This window comes from Paramormyrops kingsleyae, chromosome 22, assembly GCF_048594095.1.
Source record: "Paramormyrops kingsleyae isolate MSU_618 chromosome 22, PKINGS_0.4, whole genome shotgun sequence".
In the NCBI taxonomy this organism is placed as follows: Eukaryota; Metazoa; Chordata; class Actinopteri; order Osteoglossiformes; family Mormyridae; genus Paramormyrops; species Paramormyrops kingsleyae.
Window position 1 is genome coordinate 9,721,321 of NC_132818.1, and position 18,584 is coordinate 9,739,904.

At 43.2% G+C, this 18,584-nt stretch overlaps 2 protein-coding genes across 3 annotated transcripts; both read left to right on the top strand.

Annotated features, from left to right (window-relative positions):
• Positions 1-1,033: 1,033 nt before the first annotated feature.
• LOC111839613 (transmembrane channel-like protein 6) lies at positions 1,034-14,120 on the top strand. Its single transcript, XM_072704613.1, has 22 exons — positions 1,034-1,294; positions 1,796-1,997; positions 2,484-2,617; positions 3,557-3,678; positions 3,782-3,919; positions 4,581-4,739; positions 5,735-5,831; positions 6,723-6,792; positions 7,054-7,296; positions 8,243-8,415; positions 9,348-9,492; positions 9,709-9,843; positions 10,317-10,480; positions 10,775-10,850; positions 11,157-11,254; positions 11,625-11,720; positions 11,869-11,944; positions 12,438-12,571; positions 12,714-12,875; positions 13,059-13,137; positions 13,239-13,335; positions 13,638-14,120. The coding sequence occupies exons 3-21, from the start codon at positions 2,559-2,561 to the stop codon at positions 13,317-13,319; spliced, it is 2,307 nt and encodes a 768-aa protein (XP_072560714.1). The 5' UTR covers positions 1,034-1,294; positions 1,796-1,997; positions 2,484-2,558; the 3' UTR covers positions 13,320-13,335; positions 13,638-14,120.
• Positions 14,121-14,872: 752 nt separating this feature from the next.
• On the top strand, positions 14,873-17,243 carry LOC111836822 (centromere protein X). 2 transcript variants are annotated; one of them, XR_002836498.2, is made up of 6 exons: positions 14,873-15,013; positions 15,495-15,546; positions 15,668-15,721; positions 16,380-16,468; positions 16,596-16,686; positions 16,825-17,243. XR_002836498.2 is itself a non-coding variant. In XM_023798418.2 (5 exons), exons 1-5 carry the CDS (start codon positions 14,978-14,980, stop codon positions 16,608-16,610), a joined length of 246 nt encoding a protein of 81 aa, XP_023654186.1. In that variant the 5' UTR covers positions 14,874-14,977; the 3' UTR covers positions 16,611-17,243. The 2 variants fall into 2 exon arrangements, 1 of the variants encoding a protein (XP_023654186.1); XM_023798418.2 differs by having other exon boundaries at positions 14,874-15,013; positions 16,596-17,243.
• Positions 17,244-18,584: the final 1,341 nt, after the last annotated feature.

Here is an 18,584-nt window from a genome sequence, read left to right on the forward strand (position 1 = left end):
CAGATGAGTTGAAGCTGTTTTAGCTGCAAAGGGTTGGCCAACTCCATATTAAAGCCTATGCATTAAGAATGGGATGTCATGGTCAGTGGGCTAAGCCTGTGTGCTTGTAATCACAAGGTTGCTAGTTCAAACCCAGCCTCAGCATGTCTGTGGGTCCTTGAGCAAGGCCCTTAACCCCCAGCTCCTTGGGTGCTGCCATGAGTGGCTGCCCTTTGTGGACAGCTTACTCTACGAAAAGAGTAAGTTGAGGGAGGCGTAAAAAAAAGACAATTTCCCCTCTGGGATTAATAAAGTGATTATTATTATGTCATTAAAGTTTACGTGTGTGTAAAGGCAGGTGTCCCAATACTTTTGGCGATATAGTCTATGCCTCTCCTTACCCTTTAGGCTAAGCCCAGACAACCCACGAGGAAAGCCCACGGGGGGCACTTACATTCGTACGACGTACCTGCCACAGAATGCGTTTAATCTTCCGCAGTGAAACTCGGTTTAAATCATATGATGAGCTAGGGAAGCTGGTAAACAAAATGCTTTCCGCTTGGTGTCTGACTTAGCTATTTAGGGTTGCTGGGTTTTTTCCACAGACCTACATATTTGAATAAAAACCGCAAAACATATGTGTTGGCGCCTTTACACTTAACACCTTGCTTCCGGAACTTCTGTGTATTCGTCTTTTGGGTTCCGCCACTTTTTTCTGCGTTCCGGTACCTACTGAAACTGATCCGACCCAGCGACAGTGGCCCGAGAATAGACAATATCACAAGACCGATAAAAGACTAGATGTTGTTTTAATGGTTTTTCAGTATTCCATTTGTGAATTAGAAAAAAAGTAGCCTATGCCTATAGGTTATTGCTTGGAAGAATGATTAAATTAAAATAGTTTTTGAACCAACACATCCTAAAGACTTGATTTTTTTTTCACCGCACAAATGTCAAATGTCGCAAAATTAGAGTTCCTGCACTTATTTTTTCCCACTGCAAGCACTGAATAAGAGTTGATAACAATTTAAAATTTTCACATAAGTAGTTCAAGGTGGAAGCATATATTGGCTGTATATCAACCGTGTGGTCAGTAAATAGTTGCGAGTTCGCTCATCTGCAAGTTATAATTTACAGCTGAATTGTACGTTATTCTTTCTATTGGATAGCAGCTTGGGCGTAAACGATTGGGGGTGGGGGGTGAGGGAGTTGTAACCCCCACCCCCAATAATCGAAATTCGAACCAAAGTAATCGAACCAAAAGTTATACCCTTGGATAGTGAGGTCCACCGAAGTCAGAAAAATCATGAAAGCGGTAAGTAATCATATTTACGTAGGTCTTATACGTATTTCTGTTTGTGGATGGTGTACTGTATTGTACCGAGCTATTACTGAAATGCACAGGTGTTTGGATTATACGATAAAATCGTAAACACGTTAAAGTTGGATTAATTATTCACCCTGGTATAGTTTTTATGCGAGCGTAATCAGTATCAGGATTTCCTGCATACTTAGCAATTTCTTTTCTTTTTGTATAATATCACTGGTGGTGGAAAATAATTAAAAGCAAAGATGTCATATTTGTAAATACACTACTATCTACAAACTCCGCGCAAAGAATGTGGGGCCGGTGTCACCCCAGATTACGTCACCCTTCTGTGTCAGCAGTCGCCAGTTGTGCTCTTTGGTCTCCGATTGCTCTTACGCTGCCGACGGGAAATTTATGGGCGACTTGTGTATTGTAATCTGGCTGTAATCTACCCTCTTTATTTCCCTCTATGTAAGTCCCCACACTGTAATCCAACATTTTCTTTAGCATATATTCAGTACAGGGTTGATGTGAGTTTGGAGCCTATTCGAGAAAATCAAGCCATCAGAGGGCACATAATTGGTAATGCTTACAGCACATCCTTTGGGACCGAGGAAGAGAAGCAGATTACTTAAACAAAACCCACATAATTTGGAAAAAAACATGCGGACTCCACATATACTGAGCTGGAACTGTGGACCCCCTGGAGGTGAGTGATGGAAGCGCAGTCCATATTATTAATATCAACAGATCAATTAACATCAATTCTAAACCGTTAATAAACCTCTCATCCCTGAAACGTGCATTAGATCAAAACTGTACAGCTGAATGCTGAACATGCATGTCGAGAGGAACAATGTGCTACACTTCAGATTTTATCTAGCACCACCAAAGACTTCCCCTTTTCAGATGGTGTCAGATTAGATGTCAGAAAGCTCATATAACGGTTAAGGAGTCCAGCACTGCGACAGACACCCAGATCTCTCTCTCCTTTGCCATCTGGTCTTCTCTGAACAAAATATTCATTTGGTTTAGTTTTGCTTTTCATTTGCCTAACTGGCTATCCTGAAGTATTATCAAATCAACATCTAATGACAGGGGAAAATCCACGAGGGACAACAACTGAAGGAACAGTGACAGAATTGTAAATTAAACAGCAGATTTTTTCTGAAGGGATTTTAAAATTTCTTCTTAGGTTTTGTAGTCGAGACAGAAACGGGGTTTTGATACAACCTTGGTTTTTTGCTGGTGAAGAAAGCAGCTGAAGAGCATGGAGACACTTGGAAGGGTTCAGTTTGACCTTAGTCCCCATCACATGGCAGCGCCAAGGTGAGTTGATATATTGGACATTCAGGTCACTACACCAGTGTCTCCCAACCCGGTCCTTGGGGACCCACAGCCAGCCCACGTTTTAGCTCCCTCCGAGCTCCCTGCCATGTAGTCGTTATGTGTGCCGTGCTTTGCCCACTAAATATAGCAAGTCGTACAGTCTGTAGCGCAGTATCTCTTCATGTTTCCTGTGTTTTCTTTGTCTTTGCACCGTACGGGAGCTGGGAGAGACCAAAAACGTGGACTGGCTGTGGATCCCTGAGGACTGGATTGGGAAACATTGCACTACACCCCCTTCTGACTGGCAGAACATCATGGCTGTGCACAGCATCGATCCCTTCCGTTGTAGGATTGGCCTCTTGCATAAAAATGCATTATTGGCCAATATGTCACTGGGCCGCGGAACACTCTGTGTTTTTGTGGGGTGGTTAGTCAATTAGCAAAAATAATGTATGTATTTTCAATTTGTTAATGAGCTCTCATGTTTGTGCATTGTTTACTTCTGAAAAAAAATCAATTACATTTATGAAATCACCAGTTGACCCTCTGGTACTGCCTTCCCAGTGCGTGAAATTTCTGAACATTGTAAACTTGTCCGTGGACGTCAAAACTTTGGGAACCCCTATTTTAACCGGCTTCGATTCATTGTCACCTTCTGTGTAACTGTCATCTTCGGACTGTGACAGATGACAATGTCCTGAATGATCTGAATTTTCCCGTATCTGCTTTCATAACCCTCTTATTCAGCCACATGTGGTGGTTCAGGTCCTTTGGTTTGTGATGATGTGTAAGTGAATGAATGATCAACAGTGATGTATGGAGGCTATAGACAAAGATCTCTCTTGTGATTTGAAAGAGCAGATTGTGAAGAGTATTATTAAGCCACAGTACTGTTGTTTGCTGGAGCTTAATCAGATAAATTCTCTGACTGTCTGACAGATGCACGGGGGATGAGGGTTTGCCTGAAGACTCGTTAGCCCCGCTGATGGGGGGTCAGAGGTATATCTCAGACAAGGGGGGAGAGACACTGGAGATGGAAGACCTTTCCTTCAACATAGCAGGTATACTGGGACTTTTTGGCACAGATTTTGCAACAGTAATTCAACAAATTTTATAGCCATTTCAGCAGTAATCAGTGACGGTGTCTGCATCATGTGACTGTAGGCCATTATGAAGCAGATGTCCCGGGTGATCCGAGGACCAGGCCTGAAGAAGGACGAGGACCTAGCAGGAGCCAGGGAGACTATGGTTTAGGGGAGCCAAGCTCAGGGATGCTCTCATCACTACCCAGCCGCGCTATTAGTGAGACAATGATTCTGTGTGTGATGCAAAATGCAAACGTGATCACAGGTGGGCTGAAGTGGCTCCATTCTGATGATCTAATCTCGCAAAAATTCTCCTCCAGAGCATCTGGGAACATGCAATTTATTTAGCTGTGAAAATCAGCTTAGCTCTTGCAAACCAGGGGACGTTTCTGATTGCGAATATAGATCTTTAACTTCTGCTCCACCCGCTGTATTTATAGGAAGCACACAAATATAATGAATGGTACAGGGTGCAGTGTGGTATCTGACCATGTTTCCTGTGCGTTCTTTGTCTTTGATCTTGCTCTCTCAGGGGTCCTCAAAAGTTTGTAACGCAAGCGTTTGAACTGCACCAACTGATTCCCCATTATTAACATAAAGAAATATGTCATTCTAGGAAGAGTATTGTTTTTATGTTGTGGATAGAGGGGTGCATCAAAGGATCACTAGATGCACAAGGTTCACTACTCTCTGAATGCCACTGGTTGGTTGAAACAAAATCTCGGTCTGGATTTGTACTCTCCGGACCTGAACTCTCCACATCTGATTGTGCCCATGGATACTCCAGAGAGAGGAAGTCTGAGCTTAGGGATGGGGTTAGATTATACACTCCATCAGTGAAGTACCTCCTAATGCAGCCCCTCCCTCCATTATTCCAGGCTATAGTGAAGTCGCCATCATTGCCGAGTACCTTGGTCGTGGTGTGCGGCCTCACCACACCAGCCAGAGCCTGTCTGCCGCACGAGATGTCTCGCGGTCCTGCCGACCCAGTATCCGTGGCTACAGCACCCAGACCAACATAAACATCAGGCAGAATGGTAAATCTCCAGCCTTTGCTCCTCCCACTTGACTAGCTGGGACGGTATGACAATACACCCCGCCATTTTGAAATCCTGAAGATTGTTTTTTTTAACATCATAGAAAATAGAGACGCTCCTCTTTCTGTGAAACTGACAGGGAGATGCTGTATTGAGGCCATGTGTTGTTATGCACAGTGTTAGCAGTGATTGGAGCCTCATTTAAGTTAAGAAAAAGTCGACGATAGGCTGCACATGTAGGTAAATGACATAAAAACAAAATGTGCCGTGAATGCGTTGTAAACTGCCGGAGCACGTGTGGCGTTCGTGAAAATTAGTGCGCATAGATCGGGCAGTGACTGGACAAAGGGCGACTTTTAACTCTTTTTACTCTTCAACGAGTCTCTTCGTTTCCCTGGTGCTCAACTCACACACTGATGAGTCTTTTTAGACTCGCTCTGCTATCTCTGACTCTGCAGTTTACAGTTGCCTGCATGACATGTTTTTATTTTCTTAAATAACTTCATAGACCTCATACAGGGGTGAAATGTCTGGAAGGTATGACAGTATGAAAAAATATAGACCATCCAAGCCTCCGCCTGACATGGTTCTTCATTCAGATGATCCTTAGTCATGGGTGATGGTTGCTTACACTTTTGGTGGCCTCCTGATAGCTGAACAACATGATTATTAGACTAAAGTACTTGGTACTTGGTAGGAAGATCCGAGCTGGCTGTTGGCCACGGGCTTAACTGTTGGGGTTAGTGCATAAGCTTCTCAGCAGCCAAGCTGGATGTCCAGCCACTGTCTCACTGTCCAGCCCTACCTGACCTCCACAGGAACCCCGTTACTAAGAAGAATGTGCTTCCTTGTTCTTCATGCAGAAAGACATTTAGAGTAAATCTGTATGATTAGTATGGAGGCCCACCAGCCAGTGGGTGGCGCTGTTCTCTTGTTATGCCGTGAAATGGCCTGTGGAAGTCCCTCAGACACCGAGCTGCACGTGTCCTTTACAGAGCAGCTTGTGAGAGACCTCCGGGCTCTACCATCTGGGGAGCTCATGCGGATGCTGAGGACTGTTCCCCTGAGCATAGCCAAGAAGCGGGAGGTCAGGTGGGTCCTGTTAAATGCTGCTCCTCCATCGGATTCTGTGAATCTGGTCACATTGGCCTCATCTGTCCCTGCTCCTGTCCTTCGGCTGTGCGGACACCTCCTCTCTGTCACTAACCCCCTGTCCCTGCTCCTGTCCTTCGGCTGTGCGGACACCTCCTCTCTGTCACTAACCCCCTGTCCCTGCTCCTGTCCTTCGGCTGTGCGGACACCTCCTCTCTGTCACTAACCCCCTGTCCCTGCTCCTGTCCGTAGGCTGTGCGGACACCTCCTCTCTGTCACTAACCCCCTGTCCCTGCTCCTGTCCTTCGGCTGTGCGGACACCTCCTCTCTGTCACTAACCCCCTGTCCCTGCTCCTGTCCTTCGGCTGTGCGGACACCTCCTCTCTGTCACTAACCCCCTGTCCCTGCTCCTGTCCGTAGGCTGTGCGGACACCTCCTCTCTGTCACTAACCCCCTGTCCCTGCTCCTGTCCTTAGGCTGTGCGGACACCTCCTCTCTGTCACTAACCCCCTGTCCCTGCTCCTGTCCTTCAGCTGTGTGGACACCTCCTCTCTGTCACTAACCCCCTGTCCCTGCTCCTGTCCTTCGGCTGTGCGGACACCTCCTCTCTGTCACTAACCCCCTGTCCCTGCTCCCGTCCATAAGCTGTGTGGACACCTCCTCTCTGTCACTAACCACCTGTCCCTGCTCCTGTCCTTCGGCTGTGCGGACACCTCCTCTCTGTCACTAACCCCCTGTCCCTGCTCCTGTCCTTCGGCTGTGCGGACACCTCCTCTCTGTCACTAACCCCCTGTCCCTGCTCCTGTCCTCAGGTTTTCTCACTAACAACGAACGCCTGTTTTTCTAGCGAGGATTTTCTCTTTAGAAACTCAACACTCTTTCCCTTAAAAGGAAGCTGTCGAGTTCTCAGAAAAGAGCAGCTTCTACCAGTCATGTCCCTTGCTGCGCTGGTCTCATTCTGGTGAGTTTTTGTCAAGTCACAAATCCTTACAATACTGGACTCAGCCTGTGTCCTGGATAAACACTTGTATTAAAATCAGTTTTATTTTTATTTATTTTTATGTACTCTTCACAACATGGTTTCTCCAGGGCGCTGATATTTAATTATTAAAGTCTACACATTAAAACATAATGAAAGTTCATCATTCATCAGTATGATGACAATGTATCTGATGCCTTTATTGGCTGAATGTAGATGCTATGTGACCTTTGACCTCTGCAGCAGACCAAGCATAACTGGCAGTGGGTGCTGGACTCCTCCTGCCTGTGGCATGCGGCATTCACGGATGTGTCTGGCCGTTTCGGCACGGGTGCCCTATCTTACTTTACCTTCCTGAAGACTCTACTCTTCTTCAATGTTGTCCTCTTACTGACCACCGGGGTCTTCCTGACCCTGCCCCAGGCCATTTACGCCCCTCTGCCATCTTCCAGTAACTTCACAGGCCTGGAGATGCTCACTGGTATGGTAAGGATTGAGGAACCTGTTCCACTGTATCTTCCATTGTACAGACTGCACATTAAATCCTAGATTGCAAAACATGACTCTAAACTCCTCCCCAACAAAATTTGAAAACAAACAACTGATGACAAGCAAAATACTTTTGATGCTTGAAAAACATCACTAGGTTTTTTACTAAAAGGGACACGCCCACATGATCTGCCTTTTAGTTTTTTATCTTAGGAAATGTATATGCATGCACATTCAGTCTCATGCATGATCTGTATAGTCGTGTCCGTGATGTGTTCCCTTTACACGTTTTTTAAGTGTACAATTACTTTAAATTTTTAAATGTAGGTCAATCAAAATAAAATGGGAAAAATCCTGTGATCTTCTATTGCATAAACAATTGAAGGATGGATGGACAGATGGATGATAATGGATGGATGGACAGATGGATGATAATGGATGGATGGACAGATGGATGATAATGGATGGATGGACAGATGGATGATAGTGGATGGTATACTTGTAGGATATTTTAATGTATTTTTTAAAATTCTGTAGTGATTTTTATAGCACTTTGTTGTCTTACAAAAGTACGTGGAGGATCTTTTCCTCTCTTCTGACAACACGTGTCCCTCCTTACAGGGCAGTAAAATGTGTTTCTTTTAGATGCCTATACAGCGTGTCCCTTTAAGGCAGCACAACACCCCCCATACGCAGACGTGCACGTGTGCTTGTCAGGACGTTCACAAACTCACATCTTCACACTGAAGTTGACTGTCAAAATTCGTCACTAACACTAGTGTAACCTCATTTTGATTAATAGTCCTAGATACTTAAAATTACCATGTTTTGTACAGTACTGCTGAGTTGATGGATTTGCTGGCACCCTTTTGGAATCTTTTGCGCAGCTGCACCATACCTGCTTCCTTACTCACCAGTCCCTTACCCATTTTTGCTTTGGTAGGGTAGCTTTGCAAACTCGACCATGTTCTACAGCTACTACACCAACTCCACGCTGCGTGACAGCTGCACATCGGCCCCCAGCGACTGTGGGGCAACATATGAAAATGCCCCCCTGGTCTACTTCCTAAACATCTCTCTGTCCTTCCTTCTTTCCTGCATCTTTCTTGTGTACAGGTAGGTGGCGCTGTGATCCCTCATCCCATGGAGTCCCCATCCCCAGTATTTTTAGCATCTTTGCCATTTTCCATATTTATTTTTGTCTTTCTATGGATTAAACCATATAGATGGTGTCTGGGAATGAGGTTTAAGTATTTATTTCGTTTTGTTTGGCGTACAGAGTAGTCAGACTTGCATTTTATGACATGGCAAATAGGTTGTCCCATGTTGAAAAACTACCAGCCTGATCCTCAATAGTCCTGGACCAGTGCTCTTTGGACAGATGAGTCAAAGATCAAACTTACATTCATTCCCCCAGGGTGCTGGGGTCAAACATGGTAGTGGCTGTGTTGGATATACTTGCCTGCATTTGAGTTTGACTCAGCTCTGTACCAGAACATTCTCCCGTGAAATGCCAGCCCTTTCTGGATGGGCTTAGTCAACATTGTGGCCGAAATGTGGCAAATTGCGGTTGGTTGTTCACCCTTTTACCTATTAAAGAGACGCATGCTGGAGATCTGATAGCATCTAGAGATACAAAGGTCTGCTGAAAATAACACATGGGCCAGACACTTTGCAGCTGCTGCACATGAACATACAGGCATGATGTCCTGGCTGTGAATTTTATTAAATGATATTTATAAGATTCTGAAACTGAACTGAAAGTTCAGCCTCTGTACCTGTGGTCAGATGGTCAGCCCAGCCACACTACATCTGTGAGTCCTTGATCTGTTAACCCCCAACCCCCCAGGTGTTGCTATGGGGGGCTGCCCTTCATGGCCAGCTTGCTCTCACCTATAGAGATATTTTAATGTTATATTCCATTCAAATCAAGATTTAAAAGAACTGTTTGTATGAGCTCACTACAACAGGAAATGGGTTCTTCCATGAAACGAAATAGACTGAAACTGAGTTTGTCAAGTCTGAGAAGGTGTTTGCTGTCCTGGTAGCATGTTCAGGTCATACGGGGGGAGCTTTGACAAGCGAAAATACCGGAGTGACACGGCCACCAAGACGTTTTGCTCCTGGGACTTCAAAGTCACCGCGATGGATTCCATCCAACTGCAGTCAGAGAGTATCTACACACAACTGAAGGTAATATTTGGGGTCTCACATGCACAGGTAGGTGCACTTACAGTTTCCATCACAAAGAACCGACAGCAACCTCACGGAAAACCACTGTCCGCTTGTTTCATGACCATGCCTCCTTTTTCCCACACCAACATTTTCATCTTTTTCTTAATAATTCATTTGGTGCTGTTGCTTGTGAAAGTCTTTGCAGAACCGAAACACGAGAGCCTCTTTCCTCAGGAGCTGCTGCAGGTGGTGACCAAAGAAAGCAGGCCTGGTCTGATGAGGAGATTAGCCTGGGTCGCAGGACACCTTCTGGCGTGGACCTTGTGTCTGGGCAGCATGCTGTGCTGCCTTGGATCTGTCTACATTGCTGTAAGTCCAGTTTATAAGGGAATTAGTCATATAGCACCAGGCCTTTAGCCATGAAGTGATGTCACACCAGGCCTCTGTTTATACAGCAGTACTGTACCAGGCCTTTAGCCATGAAGTGATTTCACACCAGGCCTCTGTTTATACAGCAGTACTGTACCAGGCCTTTAGCCATGAAGTGATGTCACACCAGGCCTCTGTTTATACAGCAGTACTGTACCAGGCCTTTAACCATGAAGTGATGTCATACCAGGCCTATGTTTATACAGCAGTACTATACCAGGCCTTTAGCCATGAAATGATGTCACAGCAGGCCTTCGTTTATACAGCAGTACTATATCAGGCCTTTAGCCATGAAGTGATGTCACAGCAGGCCTTCGTTTATACAGCAGTACTATACCAGGCCTTTAGCTACAAATTTTTATTGCACCTGGCCAAGGTATGTAGTAATTCAGTGTTTCTTAACGGACTGCCAGATGAACTCCCAAAAAGACAATCCCATGGGTCAGGAGGCCCATCTGCTGATTGTACCTGCACTGGTGTCCACCATCAACATGTTTCTGCCTGTTGTCTTTAACATTGTGGCTTACCTGGAGAAGTACAGCTCACCCCGTGTCTGTGTCTGGGTCGCCATCTTCAGGTAAGTGGTAGAAATACATAAAGGAGTTTGTATGAAGGTTTGGATCCTGCCTCTGCTCCATGTATGAAGTTGGCACAGAGGTGGGTATAGCGATATCTGTATATTGTCCATAGTGTGTGACTGTCTTTATGTGTCCTGTGGTGGACTGGCATCCCGTCCAGGGTGTCCCCCTTCCATGAGCCCGATGCTGCCTGGGATTGGCTCCTGGCCTTCACTGCCATGACCCTCACCAGGGTAAGTCGTTGGAAATATATTTTTTACAGCATAACTAACTGCTTTGTTGATTTTGGACAGAGACTTGGCGCTGAAGGTTTGCATGCTGGGATTGCTGTGCTACCATTGGCTGGGAAAGGGAGCCGGGTCACCGCCGGTAAGTGAGTTCATTGCGGGTCCATGACAATGATGTCACATACATCCATATAGAAGGAAAAATGGTGACTACAATTTAAATGAGGGTAGGAACAACTTAATCAAAAATTGACATGAGGTGTTCTAAACCATTTTTGAGCAGTTTAGGTGTAAATCAGTATCATGAAGTTTATAATCAATGTGACAGAAGGGATGTTACAGCAACTGATTGTCACATTAAATTTTGCGATTCCCATAAACTGTGTTACTGCATGAAGACAGTGATAGGACCCATCTGATGTTACTGCCCCCTGCTGGCTGTCTGTAGTGCTGGGAGAGCTTTGTTGGCCAGGAGCTTTACCGCCTTCTGCTGATGGACTTCCTCATCACTCTCCTGGACACGTTCTTTAGTGATTTCACCTGCAGGTGAGGACAGCAAGCCATCCGCAATCCGCAAGCCATCCAGAAAGAACAAATCCAGACCAGGATTTTGTTTCAACCAACAAGTTGAATACTCTGTGACTGTAACATTTAATACTCAACTGTTGGTTGAAACAAACTCCTGGTCTGGATTTGTTCTTTCTGGACCTGAACTATCCACTTCTAACATCAGTTACATACCTGGATATTTCAAATAACTGAGGTTAAGCACCTTGCTGAATGGTCCTGCAACAGGATCCCTCCCAGGATTTGAGCTAACAGCCTTCTGGTTAGAAACACTTAGTGGCCCCTCCCTCACCACCCCAATGTATGAGATGTGTCTTTTTCTCTGAGGAATATCTCCACTTGTTCCCAGGTGTTTTTTACAGAAAGTGCTGAAGAGGAAGGGGGCGCTGGAGTTCAACATCGTCCGGAACATGCTGGAGCTCGTTCACGGCCAGGCACTTGTCTGGTAACCAGGACTCCTTCACCGGAGCCTCACGACCCCCTTACAAAAATGACAAGCAATCTGTCCAGGCTAGTGAGACCAGTGATGGTCTTGTAGATAGACTGGTGTTTAGGTTCTTAATGACTAAAAGTAAGAATATTACTTTTGACAGGCTGGGGGTCCTGTTTGCGCCATTACTGCCTGCTGTGCAAGTTGTCAAGCTGTTTCTGCTGTTCTACGTAAAAAAGGTAAATGACGCCCCCTGCTGGACATCATAATACCTCCCAGGGTTTCTGGATGGCGCAGCGTTTAATAAATGGTCACAGAACATGATTCTTGCTGATTTTTCTACTGGCAGATATGCATTTTGTTCTGGACAAGCAAAGGCATTCAAAGACTACTTATGTCAAAATGGCTCGATATAGAGCAGACAATGGTTTGTTTTTGGTTAACTTTATGGCCTCAGAGGACACTTTAAGTTAATTTCATAGCTGTCTTCCTGTTATAAGTAATTCCGGGTTCTGTACACTTTACAATAGAATGCAGCCTGCAGTACTTTAACTTCACCAGCAGGCGTCAAACTAATTTCATAACTGCCAGTCTAAAATCCAGTTTCTTCCCTGTCCGTTTGCATAGCTGACAAATAAGCGACATTTGCAAGGCTTACAAAGTAATCATGCAAAGCATCATTTCCCTGTTTTGGCGACTATGTGACTCAGTCGCTTCTGCTCCTCCTGTCAGACCAGCTTGAAGATGAACTTTCAGCTCCCCAGAAGGCCCCCGAATGCCCGGCAGATGAACACCCTCTTCATCTCCCTGCTGTGTTTCCCCTTCTTCTTGGGAGCCTTTATGCTGGTCAGCTACACCATGTGGGCGTGAGTTTGCGACCCTGTATTCAGCATAGCTTATTTTGAAATGCATAGCACTTCTTTCATTGACTACGTACATACCACTGCACGCTCCCTCAGTATATTTAACAATATCAGTGTGATAGTGCACTTCTTTTTAAACACCCAGGATTGCACCCTCCCCTGACTGTGGGCCGTTCAGAGGCCTCCGCACTATGGCCCAGGTGGGAAAGCAGTGGGTCAAGAGGCAGAACATCGAATGGTTCACCTGGGTCTACTGTTACATAGTGAACAATCCCATCTCCCTCTTTCTCTCCTCAGGAATTTTCCTGTGAGTTGCTTCTCAATATCCCAGCAACTGCTTGCATGACTGTCAGTTTCAATTGGACAATCAATTTCAATTGGTTTTTTCTTTTTTTTCCAAGTTTACACTATTGCCTGTCTGCCTGAGCTTAGTTCATCTGAAAAGGAACCATTTGTATATTTTAATCTTTCTTTCTCCTTTTATTTTCAGTATAATCATTTATTTTCACACCCAAGTAGTAGATGGACAGCAAAAGATTGTCAGCCTCTTACAAGAACAGATTAGAAATGTGGGTACATCCGGAATCCCAGAAGGGACACGTCTTGTGATGCGGAATAGTTTTGTTACTTGTTTGTGCAGTTTGGGGAATTTCTTTCTGTCTGTGTGCAGGAGGGAGCCGACAAGAAATTCCTCATCACCAAACTGCAAACCCTTCAAAGGGAGAGAGATGGCCGTTTGGCAAAAACGTAAACACAGGGGCCCACAGGTGAGTTTGGGAGCAAAAAGTCTGTCTGGCTGTGTGTGACAATGCTGGTTTACATGCTCCCATGGTCTGATAAGACAGTGATTCCAATCTGGTCCTCGGGGACACTACTGGGAGCAGGGAGAGAGCAAAAGCATGGACTGTCTGGGGTCCCTGAGGACCACGTTGGTCTTTGCTAAGAAACACTGGTCTACTCATGAAGGACTTCTTTTTCACCCACTTCCCTACTAAGATACTAATGTAAGACTCAACATTTTGAATTTGAGCTATTTTGTACAATAATCATTCCTTCTCTTTCATTTCAGGATTCTGCCTATGAAGGATAACATTGACGCTTGGGAAAGGATTTAGGGCATGTGTTTTGAAAAGAGAATATTCAGTTTTACCTATTGCTGTGAGAATGATAAAATAATGTGAGTGCAAACAGAAGTGAAACTTGGTATGTCCCATAAGCTTTGCTGCTGTCATGCCACGCCCTGCCGACCCTTCTGTCTCCGCCCCTAGTGTGGTCCAACGAGACACACCTGTGTCGTATTACTCCTACATCTTGTTCCTGCTCTTCTGTGGATCACTCCAGCTGCCTCTCATTTTGCTCCTTTGTTAATCCGTAGTATATAAGTGCCTCCCAGATCTATGATACCCACTCTGGACATTGACATTGTTCATTGTCAGTCTCGTGCTTAGAGCCTGTTTGAAGTTCCCCTGTGATTCATTTGTTTCCCTTACTTTGATTAAAATAAACTCTTCTTGTTTTTGCCCTGATTCCCGCTCCTGTCTACTTCGTCTGGCACCCCCACACAATGAGCTGCCATGCAGGCATGTAAGACAAGTTGAAAGCATGGCTATGATTGCCCAGTGATTGTTGTGCAATAATGCTATTACTTGTGCATTAATTAACCACAAACTAAGTCTTAGTTACATACTGATCTCATGTTAATTCATCATTAATGAATCATGATGCAGCTTTTATCCCAATCAGGTATTTTATTTACTATATTTGTTGATTCTGTAAACCTTTGTGAACTACTGAAGGAACTGCTGAAGGAACAAGTCATGAATAACAGAACAACAAATCGTGACTCGTCTTTTATCTCAAGTACCGACTATATTTGTTCATGATTTGTTCGTGATTTATATTTCAGCAGTAACTGAGCCATCACTAAGTATTTGTGTCCCGTCAAGTGAAGTGTTACCAATAAATTATAATACTCAAAAAGGCAATAAGACAAACACAATAATAATTCTGCAAATAATCCTAGTTCCTAAGATGTTCAGGGTGTCACACCATCTGTAAGCAAAATTGAGTTCATAAAGATGTTATTTATGTTAAAGTGATCTCTTTGATGGCAAAGGTTTTTCATATCTTCTGCTTCCTGCTCCTAGAATATTTTCCAGGCTAACCAGGATGAGAGACATTTGGCCAATGCGTTTAATACATTTCTGGGAAACAAAAGTTGACTGGTAGATTCTATTGAAAACGTTTGTATTTTCAACAGTGATTTTACTTTCGGTGTTCGGTGTCAGGTTGATCATATCCACGTGGATCCTATCCATGTGATGAAATGTTACTCGATTTCTGATTGGCGGGGAAACAGGACATTCAGCCAATCGCCGAACAGAGCGCGCAGATTCAGCGCAACTGAAAATGGCGGACGGGAGCTCGAATGCTGTGTTCAAAAAGGTTTGGTCATTTCTGCACGAAAACTGCGATTTATAAATGACTGTGTATTAAGTGGCTCACATCGCTTGAATGTGATTTAAGGGTTAAACGCTATTCATTTTGATATGGGATTTTATTAATCCCATAGGCAATTACCTTGTAATTCGCTGTAAATATGATGTCGGTTTATTACCATAAGTGTCTTTTAGTGAAAGTAAGACGCTTAAGCAGGGCTGCCAACTTTGGCTAACTGGGTGACGTGAGATTATCAAATCGAGACAAGTGTACACGTATTTAACAGTTGTATTACCTTATAAATAGCCTGTAGGGTTTCCAAACTAACCTAACGCTTTTGATGTAGCTAATTATAGGTTTTTAATGGAATAATATAGATTTGCCTTAAGATTTCTTGCGTGACCGTGAGAGTCTGAAAGCGTGAGTGTCACGCCAGATGCGGGAGAGCTGGCAGCCTCGCTAAACTGTATGCTGCGTTCATTTTCAGGAGACGGTGGGCAAGCTTTTCTCATTTTTTTTCAAAGACGAAAAAACTAAAAGTAAGGAAACATTTGGTGGATTCTTTCACTTTTTGCAACAATTTAAGCAAGCAGTGCGTCGCAGTTACGTACACGATAATTCTGTAACGTCAACTTTCATACGTATTTTATCATTTTAAAGTAAGCGGTGATGCAGTTATTCTAATGACTGAGATGCTGAAGATATTTGTCGAAGGTATGTATTGTTTTATAACTATCTCTGGGATTAATTTGATGCTTGGCTACCTGTCCGTTTTCTGTCATTGAAATACTTTTACTTATTTCAAACCCATATTTCATTGAAAATTAAACTGTGTTGTCAGGACCAGATATTTCTGTATTTTTATTAAGTATTTTAAACATTTTAGCTACATTTTAATACAATCTCTCAAAGCATTTCGTTGCGAATTTCTTTATTTTCCTGTTCAGCAAAATACAAATTACAAAATACTCTAGTCTAAAGTGAATAAATATATGCTTTTAAATGCATTTAATTGAAATACTGCCCATATCTGCCTGTAAGGAAATGCTTAGCACATACAATGCACCACTTCCTGACAGTACCGTTGTTTATGTTCTTTCAGCTTTTCGTCAAGCTTTCCGTCTCCTTTCTGTTAGTTCTTTGGTGTCTTTGCCTTGATTTTTACGAACCGAAAGTATAGCAGCTAGATTTGGGTTTTTCTTGCTGATTTTAATACAGCCAAGCACACAAGTCTATAGTGATGATTATCTAACTCATTCCCTGGTAAAATGGCCGCCGCCTCATTTTCATGTTTTGCTACTTTGACAATGATGTCAGCTTAATACAACACATTAGCAAGGTGTTCATGTTGCGGTTTACTCTTGTCCTCCAGAGGCCGCCCGAAGATCAGTGAAGCAGGCAGATGCAGAAGATTGTGACCTGGTTGACATTGAGCACTTTGAGAAGATCTTACCACAACTGGTTAGTTTGCAAGGTCCTTTCGTGCAGGATACGCATTTCTCAGGGAGTTTATGCAGAGACATGTATGCATTTCTTCTGTTAAATTTAATGTTTAATTAAATCCACCCTTTTCTCGCTTCCTCTGTAGCTCCTGGACTTCTAGTAACCTTTGCTTCCACATTCTTTGTGTGTCACATGACTGCTGGGGAAGAGAGATTCCTTCACCTCAAGTGTTATCAGTTGAGTTGCCCTTGTTATCATTCACTGCAGTAAGAGTGCGGAGATCTGTCTCTTAACACCCATCATGAAGTGGATCAGCAGTGAAGGAACTAGAAATGCCACGAGACGACAGCGGAATTATGTTCCTTCCTTTACAGGACAGATGTATCCTTCCAAAGACACCACCCTTTGGGTCGTGGGGACAGAAAAGCAGCTTCATAAGAACCCAAATCCTACATCAGCTGGTTTCTTATTTGGCCCATGTTTTTTTGTGTGTGATAGATTCAACCCAGATGTTTTCTCCCAAACAAAGTTTGTTTCCTAATTCAGTATTTTACAAATTTTAAAACGTCTTGGTATATGAATGACCTAAACTGCAAAGTTACAACGTGTCTTGATAGTTTAGTCATTACTTTTTTCTGTGAGATGGGGTAAAAGGCCTATGGATTAAATGTTCTGCCACTGTCTGACTTACAATTTAGCACAATTTACACAAAGTTTGATTTGCGTCTAGTAAGACATAAACTGTATTTGTATTCTTGTGTAACGTGGAAAATAAATATTTGCCTAGTCAAAATATGCATTGAATGTTTTCCTCTTGTAATTTTAATTTAATCTATTTTAATTGACGTTGTATTTTACGATACGCTCGAGTGTCAGAATTGAGCAGCTATCATGATTTAAGCTTTTTAAAAAATGACATTTGTCACTTGCATATTCATCTGAATTTCATTTAGATCTATAGAAATTAAGCAAGGCTACGCATAGATTTTGAGGGGCAGGTGTTGGACCTCAGCTCCTGTACAGCTCATGCACAGATTTACGTTAAACATTTAAGTAAAATGGGCAGGTGCTCAGACACTTCAAGCCCCCCCAGCACGTAAATGACAAATTAGTAATAATGAGTTAAGTTTCAATTACTATATGTCAAAAAAAAAAAATCGCTTTTGTGGCTCCTCTGCATGTGTCTACCAGACGGTCTTTTATAACGCTGCCTGGTTTAGTTTATACCTTTGGTTACTTCACGCAGAAAGATGGTGCACATGTGTGATGCTCACAATTAAAAATGATCAAAATGTGTGAATATTTCATGTCCATGATTTAAAAAATATACATCTATTTAAGATTCAACTTTATTGTCATTGCACATGGCACATGCTGAAGTATTACGAAATGCAATTTTGCATCTAAACAGAAGTGCAAATAGTATAAGGTGCTTATGAGGTAGTATTTACACGAGGGGATATAAATAAATGATATAAGGTTATATAAATGTAAAATACAGACTGAAGAAAACAGCTGGCAAGGCAACATTTACAAATTATTATAGTGTAAAGTAGGAAGGTGTTGTTGTGACAATATTGACATGTGGGACTATAGGATGATGCAATAATGATAAGCTGATTTCAGGTGAAATCTATGGGAAAATGCTGTTAGATCTGCAGACAGACTAATTGGTTACAATCCTGTGCTCCTGGAGTTATGGGATGTCAAAGTGCCACACAGCCAGTTTCAGTAAAATGAAGTTATACAGGATTATACACTCTTTCCCTTAAAAGGAAGCTGTCGAGTTCTCAGAAAAGAGCAGCTTCTACCAGTCATGTCCCTTGCTGCGCTGGTCTCATTCTGGTGAGTTTTTGTCAAGTCACAAATCCTTACAATACTGGACTCAGCCTGTGTCCTGGATAAACACTTGTATTAAAATCAGTTTTATTTTTATTTATTTTTATGTACTCTTCACAGCATGGTTTCTCCAGGGCACTGATATTTAATTATTAAAGTCTACACATTAAAACATAATGAAAGTTCATCATTCATCAGTATGATGACAATGTATCTGATGCCTTTATTGGCTGAATGTCACGGTTCCGGACGGTTTGGGCACGGGAACGAGGCATGGTGCACAAAAAAAGGATGG